The sequence below is a fragment of the Ranitomeya variabilis genome, chromosome 3, assembly GCF_051348905.1.
Source record: "Ranitomeya variabilis isolate aRanVar5 chromosome 3, aRanVar5.hap1, whole genome shotgun sequence".
NCBI classification, from domain to species: Eukaryota; Metazoa; Chordata; class Amphibia; order Anura; family Dendrobatidae; genus Ranitomeya; species Ranitomeya variabilis.
Window position 1 is genome coordinate 744449179 of NC_135234.1, and position 25191 is coordinate 744474369.

General features: G+C 42.2%; 1 protein-coding gene across 6 annotated transcripts in view; it reads right to left on the reverse strand.

The window, feature by feature from the left end:
* Nucleotides 1-3463: 3463 nt before the first annotated feature.
* MSANTD4 (Myb/SANT DNA binding domain containing 4 with coiled-coils) overlaps nt 3464-25191 on the reverse strand; it is a 39184-nt gene continuing 17456 nt past the window's right edge. The window contains exons 1-5 of one of the 6 annotated variants that reach the window (XR_013224094.1): nt 22820-23424; nt 20081-20182; nt 13010-13702; nt 12722-12770; nt 4310-4348 (exon numbers count right to left, since the gene is read on the reverse strand). Coding sequence is in view for 2 of the 6 variants with exons in the window: in XM_077298521.1 (XP_077154636.1) it covers nt 13130-13702; nt 20081-20182; nt 22820-23299 (1155 nt within the window). In the remaining 4 variants the exon portion in view is untranslated. Of the gene's footprint in view, nt 4349-11347; nt 13703-20080; nt 20183-22819; nt 23428-25191 lie in introns of those variants that run through there. The other 5 variants (XR_013224096.1, XR_013224093.1, XR_013224095.1 and 2 more) reach the window with 5 other exon arrangements.

The following is a 25191-nucleotide window of genomic DNA, read 5'->3' on the forward strand; positions in this document are numbered from 1 at the left end:
CCTGCCAAGAGAGGGTCGCGAACCAAAACTCTCAGCCTGGGCAAGAAAGCCATTAATCAGAGAGGCAGCACAGAGAACAAAGGTAACCCTGAAGGAGCTGCAGAGTTCCCAAGCAGACTGGAGTATCTGTTCATACGACCTGTAACAACCCTGCCGGCGTCACTGCATGGCCTTCAATTCCCCATCTGCCTGTTACATCAACTCACTCACCCAGTGCCATGCTGTGAGATCTGTCTGCTGCCGGTTCCATGCCATGTGCTCCATGGCCGCTTACTCTGTGTACACTTCCTGGCTGTGTGCATAGGGGGGTGGCGCCAGCAACTCCGGATTCTTATTGAGACTGTGTGCGCCTCCCTAAGGTGTCCCTGGCCAATAGCCTAGAGGCCTCTGATACTTAAGGCGTCCTCACCCATTGGAGGATGCCTGAGCAAACTATTTCCCTCAGTTAGCATTTGCTACTGAGCTGCCAGGTCATGTCTGTTTCCTGCCTCTGAGGGCTGCAATACGCAGGCCTTTATCTGTGTTCTGTTTGTGTCTCTGTGTGCGCCACCCAGTGGGGCATTGTACCCTGGTCTGAATCTGTGTTCCGTTACTTCTGTGTCTGAACTCTGGTCTATGTCCGTTCCTGTTCCTTCTTCGTTTGTTTACCATTCTCACTCTGCTGTGTTTACCTATGCGTTACCTCTCTGCTCTGCTTGCCACTATCAGTGGCTCTGCATCTCTCTGCCCTGTTCGCCACTACCCATGGTTCTGTGCTTCTCTGCTCAGTTCTGCCACAACCTGTGGTTCTGTGCCTCTCAGCTTTGCTCGCCACAACCTCTGGCTCTTGGTGTTGCCTCCTGCGGTTCTGGCTCTTGGCGTTGCCTCCTGCGGTTCGCTCTTGGCTCTGCCTCCAGCGTCTCCGCTCTTGGCTCTGCCTCCAGCGTCTCCGCTCTTGGCTCCGCCTCCAGCGTCTCCGCTCTTGGCTCCGCCTCCAGCGTCTCCGCTCTTGGCTCCGCCTCCAGCGTCTCCGCTCTTGGCTCCGCCTCCAGCGTCTCCGCTCTTGGCTCCGTCTCCAGTGTCACCGCTCTTGGCTCCGCCTCCAGCGTCTCCGCCCTTGGCTCTGTCTCCAGCGTCTCTGCTCTTGGCTTCTCCTCCAGCAGCTCCATTCTTGGCTCCGCCCCCAGTGGCTCTGTCCTTAGCTCCGCCTCCTTCTCTGCTCTTAGCTCTGCCTTCTCCTTCTCTGCTCTTAGCTCTGCCTTCTCCTTCTCTGCTTTTAGCTCTGCCTTCTCCTTCTCTGCTCTTATCTCTGCTTTCTCCTTCTCTGCTCTTAGCTCCACCACCTGCTCTTACTCCGCCTCCTGTGATTCTGCTTTGCATCCGCTCCTGCTCTACCTCTGCTCAGCAACTTGCCTTACAGGTCTCTACCTGTTTCTTTATATTCACCAGTCTGAACAGGTTCTTACCTGTTTCCATACACCCGCCTGTATACCAGTTCCTACCAGAGTATCAGCCCTGTCTGCCAGAGTGCCAGCCATGCCTGCCTGTCTGCCAGAGTGCCAGCCGTGCCCGTCTACCTGCCTGTATCTCCGTCAAGCCAGTCTGCCCGTCAGGGCCTCTTCCATACCCGTCCATCAGCCAGTGTCACAGCCATGCCTGCCTGCCTGTGTCTTGTCCCCCGATGGGATCAGCATCCACAGTCAGACTCCACCCTGGAGTGGTACCTGGTAGCTTCCTATTGCACAAGTCTGACCTCACCATCAGAGGCTCCAGCGAACACCTAGAAAGCTACTTAGTTACGCCCCTTCCAGGGAAGTTTGGTCTGTGGTCCAGTGGGGCCACACCCCAAGACGCCCGTGCCATCCAGTCTCACAACCACAATGAGCCATACACTACATAGAGGTGGCCTTTATAGAAGAGTGGGCCAAAAAAGGCCATTACATACAAAAACTGTAAGCCTCGTTTTGAGTTTGCCAAAAGGCAAATGGGAAACTCTCCAAATCAATGAGGGAAGGTGCTGTGGTCAGATGAGACCAAAATTTAACTTTTTAGCCACCAAAGCAACCGATATGTCTGGCGCAAAACCAACACAGCTCATCACCCCAAGAACACCATCCCCACAGTGAAACATGGTGGTGGCAGCATCATGCTGTGGGGATGTTTTTTCAGCAGTAAGGACAGGGAAAATGGTCTGGGTCGAGGGGAAGATGAATGGTGTGATATGCAGGGATTTTCTTGAGCGTTATCTGTTTCAGCCTGTCAGTGATTGGATTCTGGGAAGGAGGTTCACCTACTAATAAGACAATGACCCAAAGCATACTGCTAAAACAACACTCAAGTAATTAAGAGGAAACATGTAAATGTTTTGGAGTGGCATAGACAAATCCCAGACCTTAATCCAATTTAGAATCTGTGGTTTGACTTGAAGATTGCTGTTCACCAGAGGAAACCATCTAACTCGAAGGAGCTGGGCAAAAATCTTACTGGCAACATGTGGAAAGCTCTTAAGAGACTTATCCAAAGCAACTTGAGGCTGTAATTGCCGCAGTCATAATACTGACTTTAGGGGGTGAATAGTTATGAACAATAAAATTTTCAGTTATTTTGTCTTATTTGTTGTTTGCTTCACATTAAAAAGAAAAGCAAATGTTCACAGTTTTAGGCATGTTCTTTACATGAACTGATGCAACCCCTCAAAAAAACAGTAAAATTATGAGGTAGCAAAACATAAAAAATGGGGTGAATACTTTCCAAAGCCACTGTATGTCCAATACTAGTTCCAGCGTATAGCAAAGAAATTAGCTGGAACATAAGTTGGTAGACGTGCAATTTGTAGGAGCATGTTCACACTGTGGCCATTTTACAGACAAGAACCAAGAAGAAAACAAAATGATGATGAAAGTAATGACAACTCGTCTCTTCAGAATTTCCCATAGTTGCTTGGTTGGGTTCAGATAAGGAGACACTTGACCATTGAATCACTTTCACCCTGTTCCTCTGCAGAAATGTAACAAATGAGTGTTTTGGATCATTGTCGTGTTGGAAAAGTGCATGTCAACCAAAGGCACGGAGAAATGGGGGCATCTTTTATTTCAACATACAGCGGTACATCTGTGAATTTGTGATACCATCAATGAAATATAGCTCCCCGACACCAGAAGCACTCATAGAGCACCTCATAAGGACTCTGCTACCACCATGCTTCACTGTAGGCACCATGCATTTAGAAAAATTAATTTATAAAAATATCTGGTGCTTCCAGTGAGTTCTGGTGGTGGCAGAGTCCTTATGTGGGGCTAAATGAGTGCTTCTGGTGTCGGGGAGCTACATTTCATTGATGGTATCACAAATTTATAGTCGCCATTACATTGTATGTCCATCTCAACATGAAAAATTTGATGAAAGGTCTCCATTAAAAGACTTACAACATACCTGCAATTATGAGACCCCTCTTCTGTATACATAGACACACATAATGAACACATAAGAGGATGATAACTTTATTGGTCTTCGTAGAGATTCACAGACAGTACTGTTCAGACACATGTGATTTTATCCTTTATTTCTAAGCAGGAAAGGTACACACCGAATCGGGACATCCCATGTTAGTATGAGTGGATATGCTTCTCTGCATGTGATTCTACAGATAAGGATACATTCACAGCTTGGAAAGGTAGAAGAATACCTACGAAAATCACAATTTGAAAGTTTCAGTGCATCTTGTTGACATATATATACTGTATATATATATTTCATTGACCACATGGAATACCGCACCCTAAACAGCTTATTATTACTGAATGCAAAACATTTAACATGACTTCATGTTTCGGCTAAAATGCTGATCTATTGAGCAACAGACAAAGCACACGGTTTAATATTGTTTTAGCCAGGTAAGTTATTCACTAATGCAAAAGCTAATCTATCTAGCTTTTCAATTAGTCAGATGTTAATAACAAAAATACTCTAATAAAAACTAAAAATTAAATTAATATTCAGGCCGTCTGCTTGGTGAGATCGCCCACCAGTACTGTATGGACAGGTACCTGTAAAGTTTACAACATTTCTATAAGAAACCATAATACTAGAACATGTCCCTACATAAAGGACGTAATGAAGTGTTCTCAAGTTTTCATTTTTTTTCCCAACATGTTGCGTAGACAGATCAGGAAATATCTGTAGACCTCATCGAGGAATTCCCCATTGGCTCTGATCAGTCTCTAACATGGGTGAAAAGTGGTGAGGAGCGAACCTGCTCGGATAAGGTGTTCACATGTCCGTGTATTCCGGCGGGCTGAGCGGTCTGCACAACATCATGGACACATGATCAGGAGTCTCGGATAAAACTTGTCAAAGCAAATCTTAGGATCTGTGGAGGAATTGGACAACATTCGGGTTTCATCCTTGTACTGTTCGTTTTTCGCAGCGTTATAGGTGAAGCTTGAGAAAACGCCATCAGTTTTTCTTTTGAGAACGTCTAAGGCTACATGTACACATTGAGTATTTGCAGCTGATTTTCTGCAGCAAAATCAGTGTGTAAAATAAGTGCTTTTTTGAGTGTATTCTTGTTGCGTTTTTACTTGCATTTTTTCCCCCATTCCTTCAAATGGGTGAAAAACTGCAAAAAAAGCTGAAAGAATTGACATGCTGCAGATTTGGAAAAAAAATAAAATAAAACGCTTTGAAGTGTCAAATCTGCAAAGAAAAAATAAGCAGCATGTGCATGTGATTTCAGACATTTTTCCTGCGCCAAAAACACAGCGTGTGACCAAGCACTTACCAAACTCTAATTCTGATGAAACAATGATCAAAACTCTAATGAAACCTGGACTGCTTTTTTTTAGTGCACAAGAAAAATCACTGATGTCTAAAAGAATGAGGCGGAAAAGTGAAAAGCTGAAAAAAGTCATCATTGGTAATTACACTCCGTGGCTGTTATTTTTTTTATTATTATGGTCCCTTTTTTAAGTCCTATTCTCATTTTAGGCATTGCAAATACCAAAATAGTTGCATGTTACTGGACTGCACCGAAAAAGTTGTCAAGTAAATGTTCTTCATTGACATCACTTCCTGCTCTGCAGCTATTGGCTGAAATTTCAACTAACAGACTTCCTGCTCTGCAGCAATTGGAAGAAGTTGCATCTTACAGACTTCCTGCTCTGCGGCGATTGGCAGAAGTTGCATCTTACAGACTTCCTGCTCTGCGGTGATTGGCAGAAGTTGCATCTTACAGACTTCCTGCTCTGCGGCGATTGGCAGAAGTTGCATCTTACAGACTTCCTGCTCTGCGGTGATTGGCAGAAGTTGCATCTTACAGACTTCCTGCTCTGCAGCGATTGGCAGAAGTTGCATCTTACAGACTTCCTGCTCTGCAGCGATTTGCAGAAGTTGCATCTTACAGACTTCCTGCTCTGCAGCGATTGGCAGAAGTTGCATCTTACAGACTTCCTGCTCTGCAGCGATTGGCAGAAGTTGTATCTTACAGACTTCCTGCTCTGCAGCGATTGGCAGAAGTTGCATTTTACAGACTTCCTGCTCTGCAGCGATTGGCAGAAGTTGCATCTTACAGACTTCCTGCTCTGCGGCGATTGGCAGGAGTTGCATCTTACAGACTTCCTGCTCTGCTGCGACTGGCAGAAGTTGCATCTTACAGACTTCCTGCTCTGCAGCGATTGGCAGAAGTTGCATCTTACAGACTTCCTGCTCTGCAGCAATTGGCAGAAGTTGCATCTTACAGACTTCCTGCTCTGCAGCGATTGGCAGAAGTTGCATCTTACAGACTTCCTGCTCTGCAGCGATTGGCAGAAGTTGCATCTTACAGACTTCCTGCTCTGCAGCGATTGGCAGAAGTTGCATCTTACAGACTTTCTGCTCTGCGGTGATTGGCAGAAGTTGCATCTTACAGACTTCCTGCTCTGTGGCAATTGGCAGCAGTTGCATCTTACAGACTTCCTGCTCTGCGGCAATTGGCAGAAGTTGCATCTTATGGACTTCCTGCTCTGCGGTGATATGCCTAAATTCGGGATCTTAAACGGGAAGAACAGCAATTCTGTGTGAAACGGCTAATAAGTGCAGATCACTGAGAGATGTTGTTCCGCCAACCTCTGCTGTACCACCCAGTAACTTGCAGCGGTAGTTGTTTGTTGTCTGCAGTGCTAAGTTTGCATCTGGGAGATCAGTGTCAAATAATAATTACACACTGGGGACGTTAATTTGGTCCATACTAATAAAAAATAGGTCCAATTCTAAAAAAAAAATATACATATATTGCTGCGTGTCCCAAATCTTACACCCCTCACACATCACAATGACATCATTAAAAACTAAAACTGGAGAACCTCCTTTGAGGCTACGGCTGCAATGCGACTTTGGCCACGACACCTATTGTACTGCCAAAGTTTTCTAGATGGTGCTGCTACATTGGAGTGCGATAAAGTGAATGGGCTCGCATTGTGACCCTGATGGTGTTGCGCTCGCGACAAGCAAATTGTAAAAAAGTCAGAAGTCGACAGATTATGAGCAACTTGTCTGTTGCGATCGTAGTACTCGAGGGGTTGCAATGAGACCCTATTTTCTTGTATTGCAGAGGCGCATAGAAAACCATGGCCGCACCATAGGTGTTGCCGCTAAAGTTGCCGTGTAGTCTTAGCCTTAGGCCGGGATCACACACAGCGAGATACGGCCGAGTCTCACAGGTTAAAACCAAGCTCTGGCACCGGCACTCCAGAGCGGAGCGTGCGGCCGCATAGCAATACATGGAGCTGTACGCTCCGCTCTGGAGTGCCGGTGCCAGAGCTTGTTTTTAACCTGCAAGACTCGGCCGTATCTCGCTGTAGTGTGACTCCGGCTTCATGGTCGTAATGGGCACAAATTGTGTAAAAAAAATCATTACATACAGTTATATGAAAAAGTTTGGGCACCCCTATTAATCTTAAGCTTAATGTTTTATAAAAATTGTTTTTTTGCAACAGCTATTTCTGTTTCATATATCTAATAACTGTTGGACACAGTAATGTTTCTGCCTTGAAATGAGGTTTATTGTACTAACAGAAAATGTGCAATCTGCATTCAAACAAAATTTGACAGGTGCATAAGTATGGGCACCCTTATCATTTTCTTGTTTTAAATACTCCTACCTACTTTTTACTGACTTACTAAAGCACTTTATTTGGTTTTGTAACCTCATTGAGCTTTGAACTTCATAGCCAGGTGTATGCAATCATGAGAAAAGCTACTTAAAGTGGCCACTTGCAAGTTGTTCTTCTGTTTGAATCTCCTCTGAAGAGTGGCATCATGGGCTCCTCAAAACAACTGTCAAATGATCTGAAAACAAAGATTATTCAACATAGTTGTTCAGGGGAAGGATACAAAAAGCTGTCTCAGAGATTTAACCTGTCAATTTCCACTGTGAGGAACATAGTAAGGAAATGGAAGAACACAGGTACAGTTCTTGTTAAGGCCAGAAGTGGCAGGCCAAGAAAAACATCACAAAGGCAGAGAAGAAGAATGGTGAGATCAGTCAAGGACAATCCTCAGACCACCTCCAGAGATCTGCAGCATCAACTTGCTGCAGATGGTGTCACTGTGCATCGGTCAACTATACAACGCACTTTGCACAAGGAGAAGCTGTATGGGAGAGTGATAAGAAAGAAGCCGTTTCTGCAAGCACGCCACAAACAGAGTCGGCTGAGGTATGCAAAAGCACATTTGGAGAAGCCAATTTCTTTTTGGAAGAAGGTCCTGTGGACTGATGAAACCAAGATTGAGTTGTTTGGTCATACAAAAAGGCGTTATGCATGGCGGCAAAAAAACACAGCATTCCAAGAAAAACACTTGCTACCCACAGTAAAATTTGGTGGAGGTTCCATCATGCTTTGGGGCTGTGTGGCCAATGCCGGCACCGGGAATCTTGTTAAAGTTGAGGGACGCATGGATTCCTCTCAGTATCAGCAGATTCTTGACAATAATGTTCATGAATCAGTGACAAAGTTGAAGTTACGCAGGGGATGGATCTTTCAGCAAGACAATGATCCAAAACACCGCTCCAAATCTACTCAGGCATTCATGTAGAGGAACAATTACACTGTTCTGGAATGGCCATCCCAGTCCCCAGACCTGAATATCATTGAACATCTGTGGGATCATTTGAAGAGGGCTGTCCATGCTCGGCGACCATCAAACTTAACTGAACTGGAATTGTTTTGTAAAGAGGAATAATCAAAAATACCTTCATCCAGGATCCAAGAACTCATTAAAAGCTACAGGAAGCGACTAGAGGCTGTTATTTTTGCAAAAGGAGGATCTACTAAATATTAATGTCACTTTTCTGGTGAGGTGCCCATACTTCTGCACCTGTCAAATTTTGTTTGAATGCAGATTGCACATTTTCTGTTAGTACAATAAACCTCATTTCAAGGCAGAAACATTACTGTGTCCAACAGTTATTAGATATATGAAACTGAAATAGCTGTTGCAAAAAAAACAATTTTTATAAAACATTAAGCTTAAGATTAATAGGGGTGCCCAAACTTTTTCATATAACTGTAAGAGGGTAAGTGCTATAATTTGCTTATAATCCCATCCAACATATGGAATCCCAACATTTTGCAAGCCCCATCACTTACCGGGCTGCTTGCTACAGTTTTGTTAAAATCCCTGTTTTATGTGCTGCAGATCTAGCTGTGCTCTGAAAACTGAGCTCTGCACAACCGCACCCACAGCACTGATTGGCAGCCTTTTGTTTACACGGCATAGGCAGAGAGCTGCCAATCAGTGCTGGGGGCGGGGTTATACACAGCTCAGGGATATGGAGCATAATATGACGGCAGGTTTAATAGTCCTCTAGTGATAATCTCCTGCTGATAAAACAATGATTTTATTAAAACTACAGCAAGCAGCCCTGTAAGTGACACAGAGCTGGAATCAGGATCTCTGCCCCTACATTATGCTGCTTGCAAAAATCTGATGACAAATTCCCTTTAAATGTCATTTTGGTGCCCCCTGAGTATTCTTAGTACTTTGGCAATATTGGATATGCTAATTCTGAATCTCCAATCTCCAGCATGGCCGCTGTGTGCATTGCTATGTGAACAATGATGAGGATCGGAACACAGAATTAGGCAGCCGTTCACACCAACACACCTGGGGAAAGGTTTTCTTATAGCATTTATGTTAGACAAATTTCCTTTCTTTCAGATAAACTGCCGTTTTTATGAAAAACTATGACCATGCAATAATAATGTTATCTCTCTGTATTACTGACAAAGTCCTGCAGCCAATCAAGCAATTTGATAGCCCTGCTCAATGTAGGATGGGGTGATTTCTTCCACGTGCGGCTGCTGATCTGTGTGTTCTCACCTTAAAGGAAACTTGTCATGTAAAAATATGCTACTAACCTGTAGATATGGGGTTAATCTGCAAGTTAATAGCGTTCTGAAGCTGCTCGGCCCGAGCACTGAAAGCCCCTCTGCTGGGAGGAAATTAACTTTATTCCCCCATTGCAGTCTCCGGCTTTCAGTCATAGGGGTGGCGCCAGCACGGCTTCAGTCATTAGGGCGGCTGTCAGTCAGCACCAGGGTGTGGTTACAGCTGCTGCTCACTGTACTGAATGATGACTGTAGCCACATCAGTCATAGGGGTGTGGTGGCGTGGCTACAGTCTCGTTTCCTCCCGGCAGCGGGGCTCCACTGGGCGTATTACATCAGGATTTGCTGCGGATTGGATGCTGCGTACAGCCGCAGTGTCCAATCCGCAGCGTCCAGATGTTACAGAATAGTGGGGGGGATTTTATGAAATCCCGTCTCCACTATGTGTGCACAGCTGTATCCGGCGGCCCTGCGTATCCGGACATGCGGCGCGTCTTTACCAACCGCAGCATGTCTATTTATCTTGCGGAAACGCTCAGTCTCAGCAAGATTAATAACCCGGTCTATGGATAGGATGCGGTGATTCCACATGTGTTCAATGAACACATCTGGAATCACCGCGCGTGCAAAGGGGGCGGTGCATTGGGCGGAGCGGCGTATCCGCTGCGTCCAAAGCGCAGTCATTACGCCCCTTGGAAACAAACACTTAGTGCGGGCAGTTTCAGAATGCTATTAACCTGCAGATTAACCCCATATCTGCACATTCACAGCATGTTTTTACATGACGTGATCCCTAAAGTTAACTTCCCACGATGAGTTTTTGATTATTTTTTAAGCTGCTTATTTTCACTGAGCAAAAAACGCAGCGACTTAGGCCGGGGTCACACTTGCGTGAGCAACGCGATAAACTCGCACGAGTCTCTCACATCAAGACCCGTCACTGCCGCCGGCACTCGGCCCGGAGCGTGCGGCTGCATGTATTTCTATGCATCTGAACGTTCCGTTCCTGAGTGCCGGCGGCAGTGACAGGAATTGATGCGAGTTTCTCGCATTGCACACGCAAGTGTGACCCCGGCCTTACAGTTCTAGCAAAGTGAATGGGATTTCTAGAAATCTCATGCCTGCTGGGCTTTTTTTTTACACTGCCTAAACTGTGGAGAGCGTTTGAAATCCGCAACATGTCAATTTCTCTTGCGGTTTCGATGAGTTTTATGTGCGAGTTTTCCCCATAGACTTGCATGAGAAACATAAAATACACTGGTAAAAAAAAACGTGCGGAAAGGCACAATAAACATATGCGATCAATAAAGTTTTATCAGGAAGTATCAAAAACAAAGCAGCTTTATTGAAAACATAGCAAAAAGGCGAAAAATGCAGCTTCGAAACACAATAAAAACTCATGTAAAAAAAAAACATAATTTACATAATAGGTGCAGAAAATCTGCAACATCAAAAACTCACCAAATACTCATCGTGGGAACGTAGCCTTAAATATTCAAAAAGTATAAAAGAAGGTACTGAAGCAAGATTTTGTAGAACACATCCAATATTTGGCTGAATGAACACTTTACTTATTTTTTTAAGTCTCAGACACAGAAAGCCAACTATGGAAGACTCATCATCTCATAGAACGTGCTCGGTTAGCGTCTTATCCGAACATCTGGGTCTGCTCGTATATTATGTTCGAGTCCCTGCAGCTGCAGGATTTATGGCTGTTAGGCAGACACAACAAAATCATGCAGCTGCTGGGACTCGAACATAATATACGAGCACACCCAGATGTTCGGATAAGATCTTAACCGAGCACGTTCGCTCATCACTAATTCTTAATAACACAACCCTGCTACATACTATGGAGCAGTAACAAACATCTCGAGAACTTTCCTTTGTTTTCCAGGAAATACTGTAGATATTTCTCTGATAATGGGACAGTTGTGCTTCTTAATGGGAAGCACATTCAATTTCATTTTTTGTTCAAACGAACAAAATATTTTTTTCTTTTTAAATAGACATAAAAAATATGTGACACTGATAAAAAAAATACTGTACAGAAGAACACATATCTAGTTAATCAATGCCATTCAATGATAAACCCGTATACCTGGCAGTGGTGGACCTTGTGTGTTAGACTTTAGGCTTTGTACATTTTCACACAGACTTTTTTAAATTGTTAAATTGCTTCTGTGAATGCAAAGTTAAGCAGTTTTCTAAATAGCCTCCATTAAAAAGGTTCTAGCATTTTCCTTATCCAGATTAGTGCTTTTTGCAAAAAAAAGTTACAAAACCATCAAAGCTTCACCTCCTTGTTCTGAACGACCTCTAACCCTTCTTTCAGGGTTAGAAGTAGCAGCAGGGATGTCCACACAGATATCCTTAGTGTGGATAGGGGAGATAGCATATACAGCTTCAGAGAGGGTAGAGAAAACATACTAATACAAAAGTAAGAAACCATATGAACAGGAAATAAGTGCAGTATAGAAGCTGATACATGAGCTGGTGAAGACAGCAACACCCTGGATACACAGAGCTCACATCCAGCCTATATTACCGGGAGAGACACTCCCACAATAGAACAATCTTAAATGTGGACCAGGCTGCAAACTGCGTATCAGGGTTTATAGCATTGCATAGCTGCTCAACTTCCACACTCAAAGCCCGACTACTGGAGGAAATTGACTTTCTTCCCGACAGTCTGTGGCTTTCAGTCATAGAGGCAAGGCCGGAGCAGCTTTAGTCACGCTCAGTACATAGTGAGCGGCAGCTGTAAGCAAGCCTCAGCACTGACTGGCAGCCATCTCTGCACTGATATGCTGTTGAGATGGCTGTCAGTCAATGTGACAGGGTGTGTTTACAGCCGCTGCTCACTACGTACCGAGCAGTGACTGAAATCACTCCAGGCACGACTGAAAGCCGGAAGCTGACGGAAAAAATAAGGTAAATTTCCTCCCGGTAGCCGGACTTTCAGTACGGTTGCCACATAGCTCTGGAACACTATAATCCTGCAGGTTGACTCTACATCTGAAAGGTAATAATAACGTTAGCGGACATGACAGGTTCCCTTTAAGGTAACCACTAATGTATGTAAAAATAATTTTTCCATGTCAAAGGTGTCCAAAGCCTTAAAGTCAACTCTAAATTGGGCATTCATTTTGGGCCTAAAAATAGACCTCTCTAATTTTTTCTCCAAAGCCATATCTAGTAAGCGATGTTCTTTATGGTGCAAACCAATAATACATTTGTCTAAATTTATTTCCTGCAAATTTTTCCCAAATTTTTAGTGCAAGTAATTGTAGGCCAAGGATCTCCCATGTCTGGGCTACAAAGTGGACAGATCTTCTTCCCATCAGAGTCATCCATGAAGAGTATCTTATTTGTACCTGTGACTTTTAGCCATTCATGTTTCATCCATGGTGGTGGACAGGAAAGCTATACCATTCAAATAAAAAAAAAAAATGGATACAGTTAAAAGCAGCGCTCTAGGTTTTGGAAAACTAGATCATATTTAGGATTCTAAGTCTTGGATTTTACTAGCCCTAAAATACTAGCGTGGTTTTACTTGTTCACAAAATCTCACATAATTCGATTTATGTAGGCACATCAAAATGTAGGGGCTCACTATTTGGCTGCACGCTGACCTCTATGCCAAAAACAGCAGAGGAACATACCTGCGTAAGGCCCTGTTGGTAGACAGAACAGAGATCCGAGTCTACATACAAAACAACAAAGACGATGGCGGACCAAAGTCACTGTAAAACTAATGTAATGTACTATTGCGGGGCACACTTTTATTGTAAGTGGCCCTCTCGTTGAATTCGTAGACGTTCTTTCTCAACCTGCAGACGTTCCTTCTCTATGTGAAGCTTCTCAGACTCGAACTTTAGGAGCTGTAGCCTCTCCTTTTCTAGCTGAAGATGTTCCCTTTCCAGTTTTAATTTTTCAGCTTCTATGTCCAAGGGTTGCAATACAGTTTTTTCCGATGGCACAAAATCATTCTCCAGGTTGGCTTTCTCTGCGTGCATGACTTGTAGCCTGAGCTTCTCTCGTTCAATTTGCAAACGTTCTTTCTCAAGCTGGAGTCTCTCGTGCTCCATGTCTAAGTGCCGCAATCGCTCTCTTTCGATTTGCAGTCTCTCCTTTTCTACTTGCAGTCTCTCGGCCTCAATGGTTAAACGTTGTCTTTCCATCTCCAACTTCTGCTTCTCTAGATTTATAAGTAGGTGGGAATCTTTATACGGGATTCTGGCTATAGAACTTAGGGTGCCGAACTCCTCGATTCTGGGAAACTCCTCGGGAAGGTCATTTTCTTCTCTAGAGTCAGGCAATACAGTCGATAACATTTCATCTTCTTCCATTTCGAACTAGGAAAAAGGAATAGAAAAGGTTGTTGAAATTTGCAAATGAAAAGACAAATATCATCCAAGACGCAACTACCTTGAAGAGATCTCTCTATTGGTTTTTATATGCGGTTTTAGTAGACTCATGGTTGTTGCCATGTTTTACACCTCCTGGATAGGATGCTATAATCCATACTTGCAAATACCCTTCTAAGTGGTCACTCTGAGTCCATGATTCTTTAAAAGGGATGTCCGGGATCTAAAAATCTATTCTAACTGCAGGGAATGTGAGAAAATATGCAATTCTCACCTCTTAAAGGGAATCTGTCAGCAGCTTTTAGTTATGTAATCTGATTATTATGTATATATAAATATTCCTCCACCATCAATACCATGCAACGCCAGCAAGGCACAGGAGCGCCGCAAGACATTTCTTCATACTAAGGTAAATTAGCCTAAGCGCTATATGCGGTACTCTCTACTGCCACACCATATATCTCACCTAAGGTAATTACATATTATGCTGATTTATTTCAGGTCCCCCATATCCCTGACAACCACCTATGCTGGGTACAGTGACTTTTTTAAAGGTACATCCTTCCAAGTACCCCAGACCCACAGACCTCCAATATTAATATCTCCATTATTTCCTACAGTGTTTGTGGACTTTCTCAGGGACCCCACTTCTTTATACTTGCCTTGCATACTCTCTATACCAGTAACCTAGGTAAACTATGATACATTATTTATCTTTTGGCACTTCTTTCTCCTCTTCCTAAATTAGGATTTTTATTCTTGGTGCCTCAATTGACTACCTCTTCATAGTCTCATTTATTATTCTCTCAAAATGAATATTAGCACTAACATTCTCGTTTTCTGAATTATCTGGTCGCAATACTTTGATATGTAGTGCACCCTTATAATTTGGACTTAATTTTTGTATTACCCTGTGCTTCTTCTCCTATTCCCTTTGTGTTATGATCCGTGTTGTTTCTTTGATTCTTACATGTTTTCTCCTTGTCTTTTAGCAACCCCATGACTAATACCCAGGAGGGTCAAAACGTTGGGTGTTTTTGTCACATTGTATTATTAAGGAATCACAATTTTGTCGGCACTACTTTTTTCCTTGGACTAATTGTTAATTTAATAAACTATTACCAATTTTTGCAAACAACCCATTAGAGTGTGCGGCGAATTATGACTTTATCTATTCAGGGACTTTTATAGTCCTTTGCATCAGCACCTTACCTTTTGTGACCTGAGTGCACACCAATTTCTCCTCATTATCACGAGAGAAGACAGTAAAAACTACCTCAGGTTTCTATGGTACAAAGACAATGACATCCACAACAAAGTCATAGCCTACCAGATGATGGTACATGTCTTCGGCAACAGCCCCTCACCTGCTGTGGCAATCTATGGACTGAGATGGACAACCTAGTGGGGTGAGATATGATGCTAAACTATTTTTGGTGAACAACTTCTACGTAGATGATGGACTTAAGTGTTTGCCCACAGGTGAAGAGACAATTCTCTAGAACACAAGAAATGCTGTTTGCACCAAACCTCAGCCTTCAAGATCATCACCAACAGCCAGGAGGTAATGAAGGCATTCCCATCTGAGGACCATGCAACGAGTTTAAACTACCTCTATCTAGGTTCTGATGTTTCTTCTATGCAACACCATTTCGGTATGCTGTGGGACATTATATAGGACACATTCACATTCGAGGTATCAGTCTGTGATAAACTTTCACCAAAAGAGGAATCTTATCTGTTGTAAAGAACATCTACAATCCTCTTGGGTTTATTCCTATCCATTACCATTCCAGGCAAGTTACTGCTGAGACAGTTTACCCGTGAGAACACAGATTGGGACACTCCGCTACCGTCCTAAAAACAACAAAGGATGGAGACATGGAATAAGCCTCTGAAGGTCGTAGAACATACAGTATCCAACTTCCACTTTGTTATTCCTTAAGGTCGCTTTCAGCTGCTAACAGGAAAGAGGTTCACATCTTTTCGGATGCGTCTAGAGAGGCTATAGCTGAAGTAACCTATCTGAAGACCTCAGAAGCCAACGAAAAGGTACATTGTGGATTTGTCCTGGGTAAGACCAAACTAACCCCCAAATCAGTCACTATGTGACAACGCTTGAAATCTGTGCTGCTCTACTGGCAGTGGTGATTGCTGAAATTATAAAATCCAAAACAGACATTGCTATAGATTCATTTACCTTCTACACAGATAGGCGAGTGGTGCCTGGTTACATATACAACCAAACCAAACAATTCTATGTCAGCAATAGGGTAGAGCGCATCAAAAACTTTTCTACAAATGAGCAGTGGCACCACATTTCCACTGACCTAATGTCAGTGGACTGAGGGACAAGACTCACAGCTGCATCTAAGATCAACAATAACATGTGCTGTCACCTACAAGTCTACTATACGAGGATTCTTGTTCAATTTACACCAGCAATACTTCTGATCTGGCGGAACTGGAGTCTGACAAAGAAATTAGACCAACCATCTCTACTCGCTAAACTTCTACGATACCAAAATTTAATCTAAAATCTCATCGCTTTGAGCCCTTCTCAAGTTGGTCATCTGTAGGCGATAGCTCATCTTTTTCATATTGCTCATTGTTTTACTAGCGACAAAGCATCTGAGTGTCGAGATTGGCATACATATAAAAAACACCCTACTGTTGCTGATATTGAACATTTTGAACAGGTTATTATCAGGTGTGCACAAAAACTGTCATGGGTTTGACAGTATCACAAAGGGTACCAGCCTGTCCAAGAACAGCACACTACTTGAACTGAACCCAGAGGTTGATCATCACAAACTGCTAAGAGTGGTTGGTCGTATAGAGAAGTCTGATCTATACAAGAAGGAGCAGAATCCTATCATCATTCCGGGTCACAACTACATCACTACTTTACTTGTCTGTCACTATCATAAACAAGTGCAGCACCAAGGAAGACAGCTTACTGAAGGCGCTATCAGGTCTGCTGTCTCATGGATTATGGGAATGAAGAGGTGAGTCTTCTCAGTGCTCCATAAATGTGTTAAGTGTCAAAGGGTAAGAGGAAAACTTCAACAGATCGTGAATCTCCCAGCAGATCGGCTAAGTACAAGCCAGCCATTTACATACGTTGGCATAGACGTATTTGGCCCATGGTCGGTTGTTACAAGAATGACCTCGTGATGGAGCCGTAAACAGTAAGTGGTGGGCTGTGCTGTTCACTTGTCTTAGCATCTGAGCAGTTCACATTGAGGTGAATGAATCCATGGATTCCTCTTGTTTCATCTATGCCCTCAGAAGAATCTTTTCCATCCGGGAACAACACTGGTCTGCCTGCAGTACTAACTTCGTGGGACCCTGCAAGGAACTGCAGTAGACAACTTCTTGACTGACAATGGGTGCACCTGGGTGTTCCTAGGAACGTACTGTATGATTGGTATCACACAAAGAATCCTTTTTTCAATGTTGCTGGACCACAAATGCCTCTTACTCATGCTGTTCTGGTCACGTTTCTAGCACAAGTGTCTGCTATAATAAATGTAAACCATTGGTACCAGTATCATCGGACCTTGATGATACAATGATTCTTACTCCGGCCACACTTCTTACGCAGAAGGTTGTACCTGCTGCAATTCTTCCAGGGAATTTTGGCCACAGAGATATTTACAGACATCAGTGGAAGCAGGTACAATACTTGTCTAAGGTGTTTTGGCACCGCTGGAAGACTGAATGAATACCTACATTTGCTTCAAGGATGTCACAAATGGCAGACTGAAAACCTAACCTCCAAGAAGGAACCCTTGTCTTCCTAAAAGATAAGAAAAGTCATCGCAATGATTGGCTGATGGGTCTTATTACCAAATTTACGCCTAGTAACGATGGGAAGACTCAAAAGGTGTTAGTCAAGGTGATGAAAGGTGGTTCAACACCTTCGACCTGTAAATGAACTTGTACTACTTCTGCCATAGGAGGATATCAGTTCAAGCAGGACATTACTACTGGACACAGCTTAGGTAGGAGAGGATGCCTGCACATACCTCCAGCTATGTTAGAACTTTGAAGTTTCATCATTGGATTATTGGTTTTCTGATTGAACTTGGATTATCCTATTGTCATAGACTACAGGCCACCAACCGTAAAATTGGACTTTAAAGTTGTTTGTGGTTTTATTGTTGAAAGTTTGTGTGTTTCTATTTTATCTTTCAGGTTACAGATCAACGATGGACATCATCGAAGGACTTTATGCTAAGATTAGATCATCATGAAATCTAAAGGAGCGTCATGTCCCATGACTTGGGAATATCAGTAACCCCTCCTTTCTATAACCCCTAATTCACTCTTGTCAGCCATTTTAGAAGCTTGTGTATTTGCATCTCTGGTTCAGAAAAGTCTTTTTCGCCTATTGTATTTATGTGTAACTACAATTGAGCTGGAAAATAAACCTTCTTGTGGAATCTTCATACGTGCCTCCTGCAGTCGAGTTCAAGCTATCTGATGATATAGCTACGTGTGAGTACTGGTTCATACTGAGGCAACCTAGAAACAATGTCATAAGCACCCTACACTTGCAGCCTAGTTATGGAGTCAGAATAGGCCTAGTGCAGCTGCAGACATAGAATATAGAGAAAGATTTGGAGACCATATCTGTCCAGTGATTCCTTTTCTAGTTGCATTTTACTTTTTTTTACATTTTATACATCTCTCGACATCTATTATTACATTTACCACAATACAATGATCTTGACTTGTTCTTTTGGCAAATGGAGAAATGACAAATGGAGGATCACTGCTGTTTCTTACTGACTTTATGGAGTCTATTTCATTCGTATTCACTTTTCTAAAATTAACGGCTGGTGTCTTTCAATGTCCTTCCAGAGAGAAACACCGCCTACCAAGAAGATCAAGATTCAGTAAGGCCCCGGGTTCATTAAGATTAGTGTATTTTATGGCAGTATTATTAATGAGGGGCGTGCATGGATAAGATTTGCCAAATTCGTTAAGAGGCGCACTCCAATTAACCAGTATCATTAACCTCTCTGAAGATTGCCAGAACTGGTACTCCAGTCATAGAAGGGAGTAGCACTTCTGGAGTAACAAACACCACCACTTTTGAAGAATTTTAAGGGTGAGCATAGTCATACTTCGTCTCCTCCCCAGCTTTGCCCATTTTGTTGGAGTTAAAAAAGAAAAACTGGTGTGAAAAAGGCAAAAATTCACAACGATTTATTTTTTAATTTTTAATTGCTGGCACCAAAAAAACATTAATCTTTTATAATTATTTGGCTTTTTTATTTTATATTTGTCTGACTGTCATAAATAGAATAACTGTGTTATTATCGATTTATCATTTTAGTCCATTAATTGCGGTCATGATCTCAATCTAACACTGTGGATTGTCGGACTAAAACATGGTGCAGATCTACAATGTAGACCATGGATTCAGATTACAGGCTACACCATATATGTATGGGGTTATATAGGATATCATGCTATCCTACGTACATGGGATTATATAGGCTGTTATGTTATCTTATGTATATGGGGTTATGTAGGCTGTTATTTTGGACATTCCGGGAAGTCTAAACGACTGAATCAGAAAAGGAAAAAGAATCTCTGCATACAAAAACAAAAACATTTTTGGTCAAAAATTAAAATATCCAATTTCCCCATTAACACTAACTTTCAGTTTGGATAATTTAGTGGTGGAGGTTGGGGAATGCCAGATACCTCCATTGCCATACTGTACATTCTATGGACGAGAGTGCTGAGACACCTCCAAATTACACCTACAGGGGCTTTTATGGCTTCCTATTCTACATCCATAGACATTAATTAATGGGGGGGTACGAGGGGCCGGATATTATACTCCGGGGGTGGATGGTTTACACCGGGGGAACACGGGTCGGATGTTATACATTTGGGGCAATGGAGCTGAATGAAAAATCTGAATTCATTGATCAAGACTTGTGTCCCAGTAATAGTCTGTCTTAAGAGTAGACAGATAAAATCTAAACTGCCCATCTTAAATTCCCCCTAACATCAAGCTGTAAACGAGGTATTGGCAGCCAATTTGACTTGTCATTTGGACATTGGGGTAGAGCCTAAACACCAGAGGCTTGTTGGCCAATGTTGGCCAAATATGGCGCTAAGTGCTCCTCAAATATATTTTATGGACCCAAGTGATGGTTATTCTAGTAATAGTAGTTGGTAAGAGTCCATCGACAAACATGACATTTTTGGCCGATCCTCATGTTGTCTATCATCAGATTTGTACAAAATTACACAATTTTCACCTAGAATAATAGGTCCAAGGTTAACGTCTTGTTATTCTGGTAGATGGCATTGATCTTTCTAACATTACGGGTCACATACCTTCTCTTCACTAGGCGTCTGATTATACACAATTCTATTTTGACGGGAGTTGAACTGGATTCCAAAGCAAGGATGTGATATTCTCTTTTTCCAGTTAGGACCCTGTAATGTCAGAAGAGGTCAATAGAATTTTCCTGTCTCTCAGAAGGTCTACATATGTAAGGGTAAAAGAGTTACTGTGGATGTATGTATTTTCTATAATCCGGGTTGTTGTTAGTCTTTTCCTACAAAACGTATAATTTTGGTTAGAGAGGAATATCCACCATTCCATTAGGTTTCCTTTAGGATTCTTATATTATGTATGGTGAGTTCTGATCAACTAATTTGGCTTTGTGTCACTGAGATGCTAAGAAATCTCTGAGAATAATTAAAAATTGATCATAAACTTCCATCTTCTTTACTCGTTCCCTACAAGACCCTAACAAAATAGGGCCAGGTGTGTCAGAGCCATGTTATATTATATTTATTCTGTTATATTATATACTCTGAAGTCAGGACAGATCTAGCAGTGGAAGTTTGATGTGATGGAGGACTCAACCGATCCAGGTCTCATTCTACAAGTATGGTGGAATGGGTGGATGGTGTCATGGCAGGAGGTTGGTGGGGAATGGACAAATATACACATTTTCTGTAACATACAATAAAGAGACAATATAATCAGAACATTTTTTACATTGAGTGTCAACCCTTGCAAAATGCTTACGAGGGGGATGGTAGAGCAGGTATTACATCTGGTGTACAGGCTAAACATCACAACAGGAAGTTTCACGCAGATGATTCCTGTGATGTGAAATAACAATGTCAGATAATACTCACCCTCCCCAGCTCCCGCTTTTTTTTTGCTAAAATTCACCATGTCTAATAGAAACCAGTAGCTCTTTTTTTAAATGGGTTTCCCATCTTAACAAGGATTTGCTATTCAAGATAGGTAAAAGTCTGACCCCTGGGAGGTCCACCGATCCTGAGAATGAAGGGGAGAAGGTGCTCGCGTAGTTTTACACTCCTTTGGGTATGTGCACATGTTGCGGATTTTGCTGCGGATCCGCATCAGATTGCCCTCTGCGGGTTCGCAGCAGTTTTCCTTGGATTTACAGTACTATGTAAACCTATGGAAACAAAATCCGCAGCGCACATGCGGAAAAAAACACGTGGAACCGCTGCGTTGTCTATTCCGCAGCATGTCAATTCTTTGTGCGGATTCCGCAGCGGTTCACACCTGCTCCATAATAGGAATCCGCAGGTGGAATCCGCTCAAAATCCGCAAAAAAAATGCAGTAAATCCACGGTAATTCTGCAGGAAATCCCCAGTGTGGATTTCCTGCAGATTTACCAAAGTCAGTGCGGAAAAATCTTTCCGCAACATGTGCACGTGGCCTTTCACTGATTTTCTGCTGCACAGTGGACTCTTTCCACCTGGTTGTGTCGCGAACTCAGCAAGTAAATGATCACCTGTAGGTTCTCACACAGTCAGGTGTCTAGGAATACCGCCGTTCAGATGAAAATTTGGACATCACGCTATACTAGTGCTGCATGTCCTTCTTTCTCTGGACCATGGCGGTTTCAAAAGTTTTGCATCCATATTCATAAAGCCAAGGTACATCCTATTTTACAAAATGGGAAAATGCTTTAAAGAGGAGTTTTCACCGATTTTGTCATGTTGAACTGGACGCACTCTATAATAGGTGGGGCAAAGCAGAATAAAACATTTTTTTAAATTTTGCCTCTCCGTTCTGGAGACATTAGCAACCAAAGTATTTGGCACTTAAACAGTTATTTTTTTCTTTATAAGTCCAAGTGGGCATTACCAGAGAGATTTCACTGGAGGCGTGTACTTCTTCCTCTTTCTGACGCTTACGAATCATAAGCAGTCAACAACACACTGGGGAAAGAAGTACATGCCGCCACAATAGCATTGACAGTCTGCTCCGCTCACTGCAGAGTGATGATGTGCTGGAGAACAGTAGACCTGAGTGTGATTAATTGACAGCTTTCAGCTCTTTTCTCCAGCAGTTATTGTGGGGGAGAGGCAGTAAAGTAAAAGCAGAGTCTCATTACAAACACTTCTCATAGTTCTCCTCTAAAATTCAAATGAGATTTATTGGCAGAACCAAATACACATTAGCATTTCCAAAGTAAGTTTAGCGCTGCCAAATTTACTGTGCTACTGCCCCTCCCCCACATTGACTATAGGAGATAAAGGCTGAACACGGTCAGTTAATCACACTCAGGTCTGCTGTGCTAAAGAACATGTCATCTCTCTGTGAAGAGGGGAGCAGAACGAATGTCAATACATGTCTCGCACTGATCCTGTTCTACACCATTGTGGGGGCACATCCTTCTTTCCTCAGTGTGTTGTTGCCTGCTTATGATTGGTTAGAATCAGACAGATGGAAGAAGCACACGCCCTCACTGAAATCTCTCTGGTAATGCCCAAAGAAAACAACAGTTTAAATGCCAAATACTTTGCTAATATCTCTAGTTTATGGTCTGCAGAACTGCTGGAGACAACCAAGTACAGTGCTCAGCTTTCTCCGTCAGTCCCATGCACAGCCACAACTTCATTCCGATGACGAATTTTAGACCCCCATTTTTGGGAAAGAGTTGAGGTCCCAGTAGCCTGTGGATAGGTGATAACTTTTAATATTGGGAATAACCCCTTATGTTTCCAAGTTAGAAATGAAGAAGAATTAGTCTGTTTACTCTTCAATCTTATGACATAAGTTCAAAAAAAATTCTTACTTCAAAGTTCTGAGGTTCTTCTTCTTCTTCAACTTTGACATCAGCTATAGACTCATTTGCTTCTCGGACATCTGGCCCATTTTTCCACTCCAAGCTAGAGTCATTCGTTAACCCACTTGGCTTGTCATCGGAGTCGTCAATTATGGAGTCCAGATCTGACAGAGGTAGGTGCATTCCAGAATTTCCCAGTTTCAGATCGGAATTCAGACTTTTCCTCTTTATAAGGGATCTCCAGTCAAGATATCTTCGTTTAACTTCCGTCCCCGTCCTCTGTTCCCCTTCTCCGAGCGCATTCACACATTCCGCTATTTCTTCCCAGGCTTTGCGCTTCATTTCATTAATTGTGGTGTTGAGCTGCTTCGAAAAAATGACATCTCTTCTCTTTTTTATTTCCGTTAGTAACGTTTGCGTTTCTTGGACGCTGAAATTACTTTTCCTTTTTCTTTTTAACTGTTTCATCATAGACGGCTGTAAGGTCATTTTTTTCACATCAGCAGAAACACCAAGATGAGTCCGAGATGGAAAGATCTGCGGTAACTGCTTCTTTCTGCTGAATTTGGCCAGTTTTAAAGCTTAAGTAATCACTTTTCCTAGAGAATTTTGAAAAACTGAAAAAGAAAGAAAAGTAATAAATATAGAGTATAATGATAAAAGTTAATGCATTATATAGAGAAAGGGCATTGAAAGTGTAACTGCAACATAATATTAAAGCGCTTACTTATCTTTCGTCTTGGCTTAACATGATTGGAGTGAAATTACAATCTTTAAAAAAAAAACAGTTTTGGTATACTCTGTCAGAAGATATTAATGCTATATGTGTCCATGGTCCATTGGTTTGCATGTGGATTGCAGCCTGCTAAGTGTTTTGCTAGCATATCACTGTATTGACTGAATATATTGTGAAAAATTCAAGTCGCTGATCAAAATTTGTGCAAAATTTTTGCAGCAGGGCTTCTTTTCCTATTCCTGTTTTTTTTTTATTTTTTACTTCCACTATCCCCGTGTTCGTCCGGTGACCCTGAGTGCTGATCAGTGATGCACATCTCTGATCGCCATCAGTTGTCAATTAATGGCATGGACCTTTTTATCCTGCCAATTTTTCATTTTTCATGTATTTATTTTATATTTTGACAGATCTGACTGTTACAATGCAGCAATATCAAATATTTGACTTTTTTATTATTATTATTATTATTATTATTATATTTTTAATAGGGCATAAGGATGGTGATCGGAATTTTTGCGGGGTTTTTTTTTTCATTTTTTTAAAACAATTTTTTACATCTTTGTTGTATTTATTAGTCCCCTTAGGGGACTTGAAGTTGCGATTGTCTGTTCGCTTCTGCTATATGTATGAGATAATCATGGTCTCCTATGAACACAAGCTACAGGTTGGCTCTTACAGAAGAATCGTTATGACAGGCACGGTGGTCATCCGCAGACCCATGGCTGTCCTGGCAAACCATTAGCATTCCGTGATCACATCAGCTTTTAAAGGAACATGATTGCTGATAAAATCAGCAATCATCTGCTGGGAAAGATGCTGGCTCCTGCGGTGAGTCAGGAACATCACATATGATGGAAATGTACGTCATCTGTCTCTAAGGGGTTAAACGTTTCCGTGGATGCCTAGACATCATAAGGCTGCAGCTGGTTCCTCATGTACCCGGATCTATACAATACACTGACCCCATTGCTGAGGCTGCTCGCTGCACAACCCCCTAAGGTGAGTGGCTCTGCGGTGAGTTGGTTCTAACCTAAGGTTACAAAGCAATCTTAAAGTTATTACGCTAGGAGACGACTGAAAAAACATTCAAAATCTCTGCGTTTTAGAGGATGGAGATGATATTTAATAACAAAAATAACTTACAAAGTTATTTTTCTTTACAAACACTTTTCAACCATTAAAGAACTTGAGAAAACCCCTTTAAGGTGGATCTGTCACCTGATTTCACATTACAGACTGCATGTATTATTACATAGATCTTTACAGCCAATGAGGCTGGTGTACTTACTTTTTCAAATGGGATCATGCATTCTGACATGGATTTTTTTTAAGGGTTTAAACTCTGCTCATCACCCTCTGCTGCTGCTGAGATCTCACATTGCTCAGTACAAGCTGCAGCTGGCAGACCCGCTGGTTGGTGGGACACTGAATACAACTTAGATTCCTGATCTCTCTATCTCTCACTGTTTTGTTGCCTATTTTAATATTAGGATTATACAGCCTTTCTGATATGGCTTTTCAAAATAAACACACCAGCCTCATAAGGTCAAAATGATCTATATAAGAATTGTGAAATCTGGTGACAAAGAGTCTACTAGACCATCTTTTACCTTTGCCAAAAATTATCCAACTCTATGGATAAGTA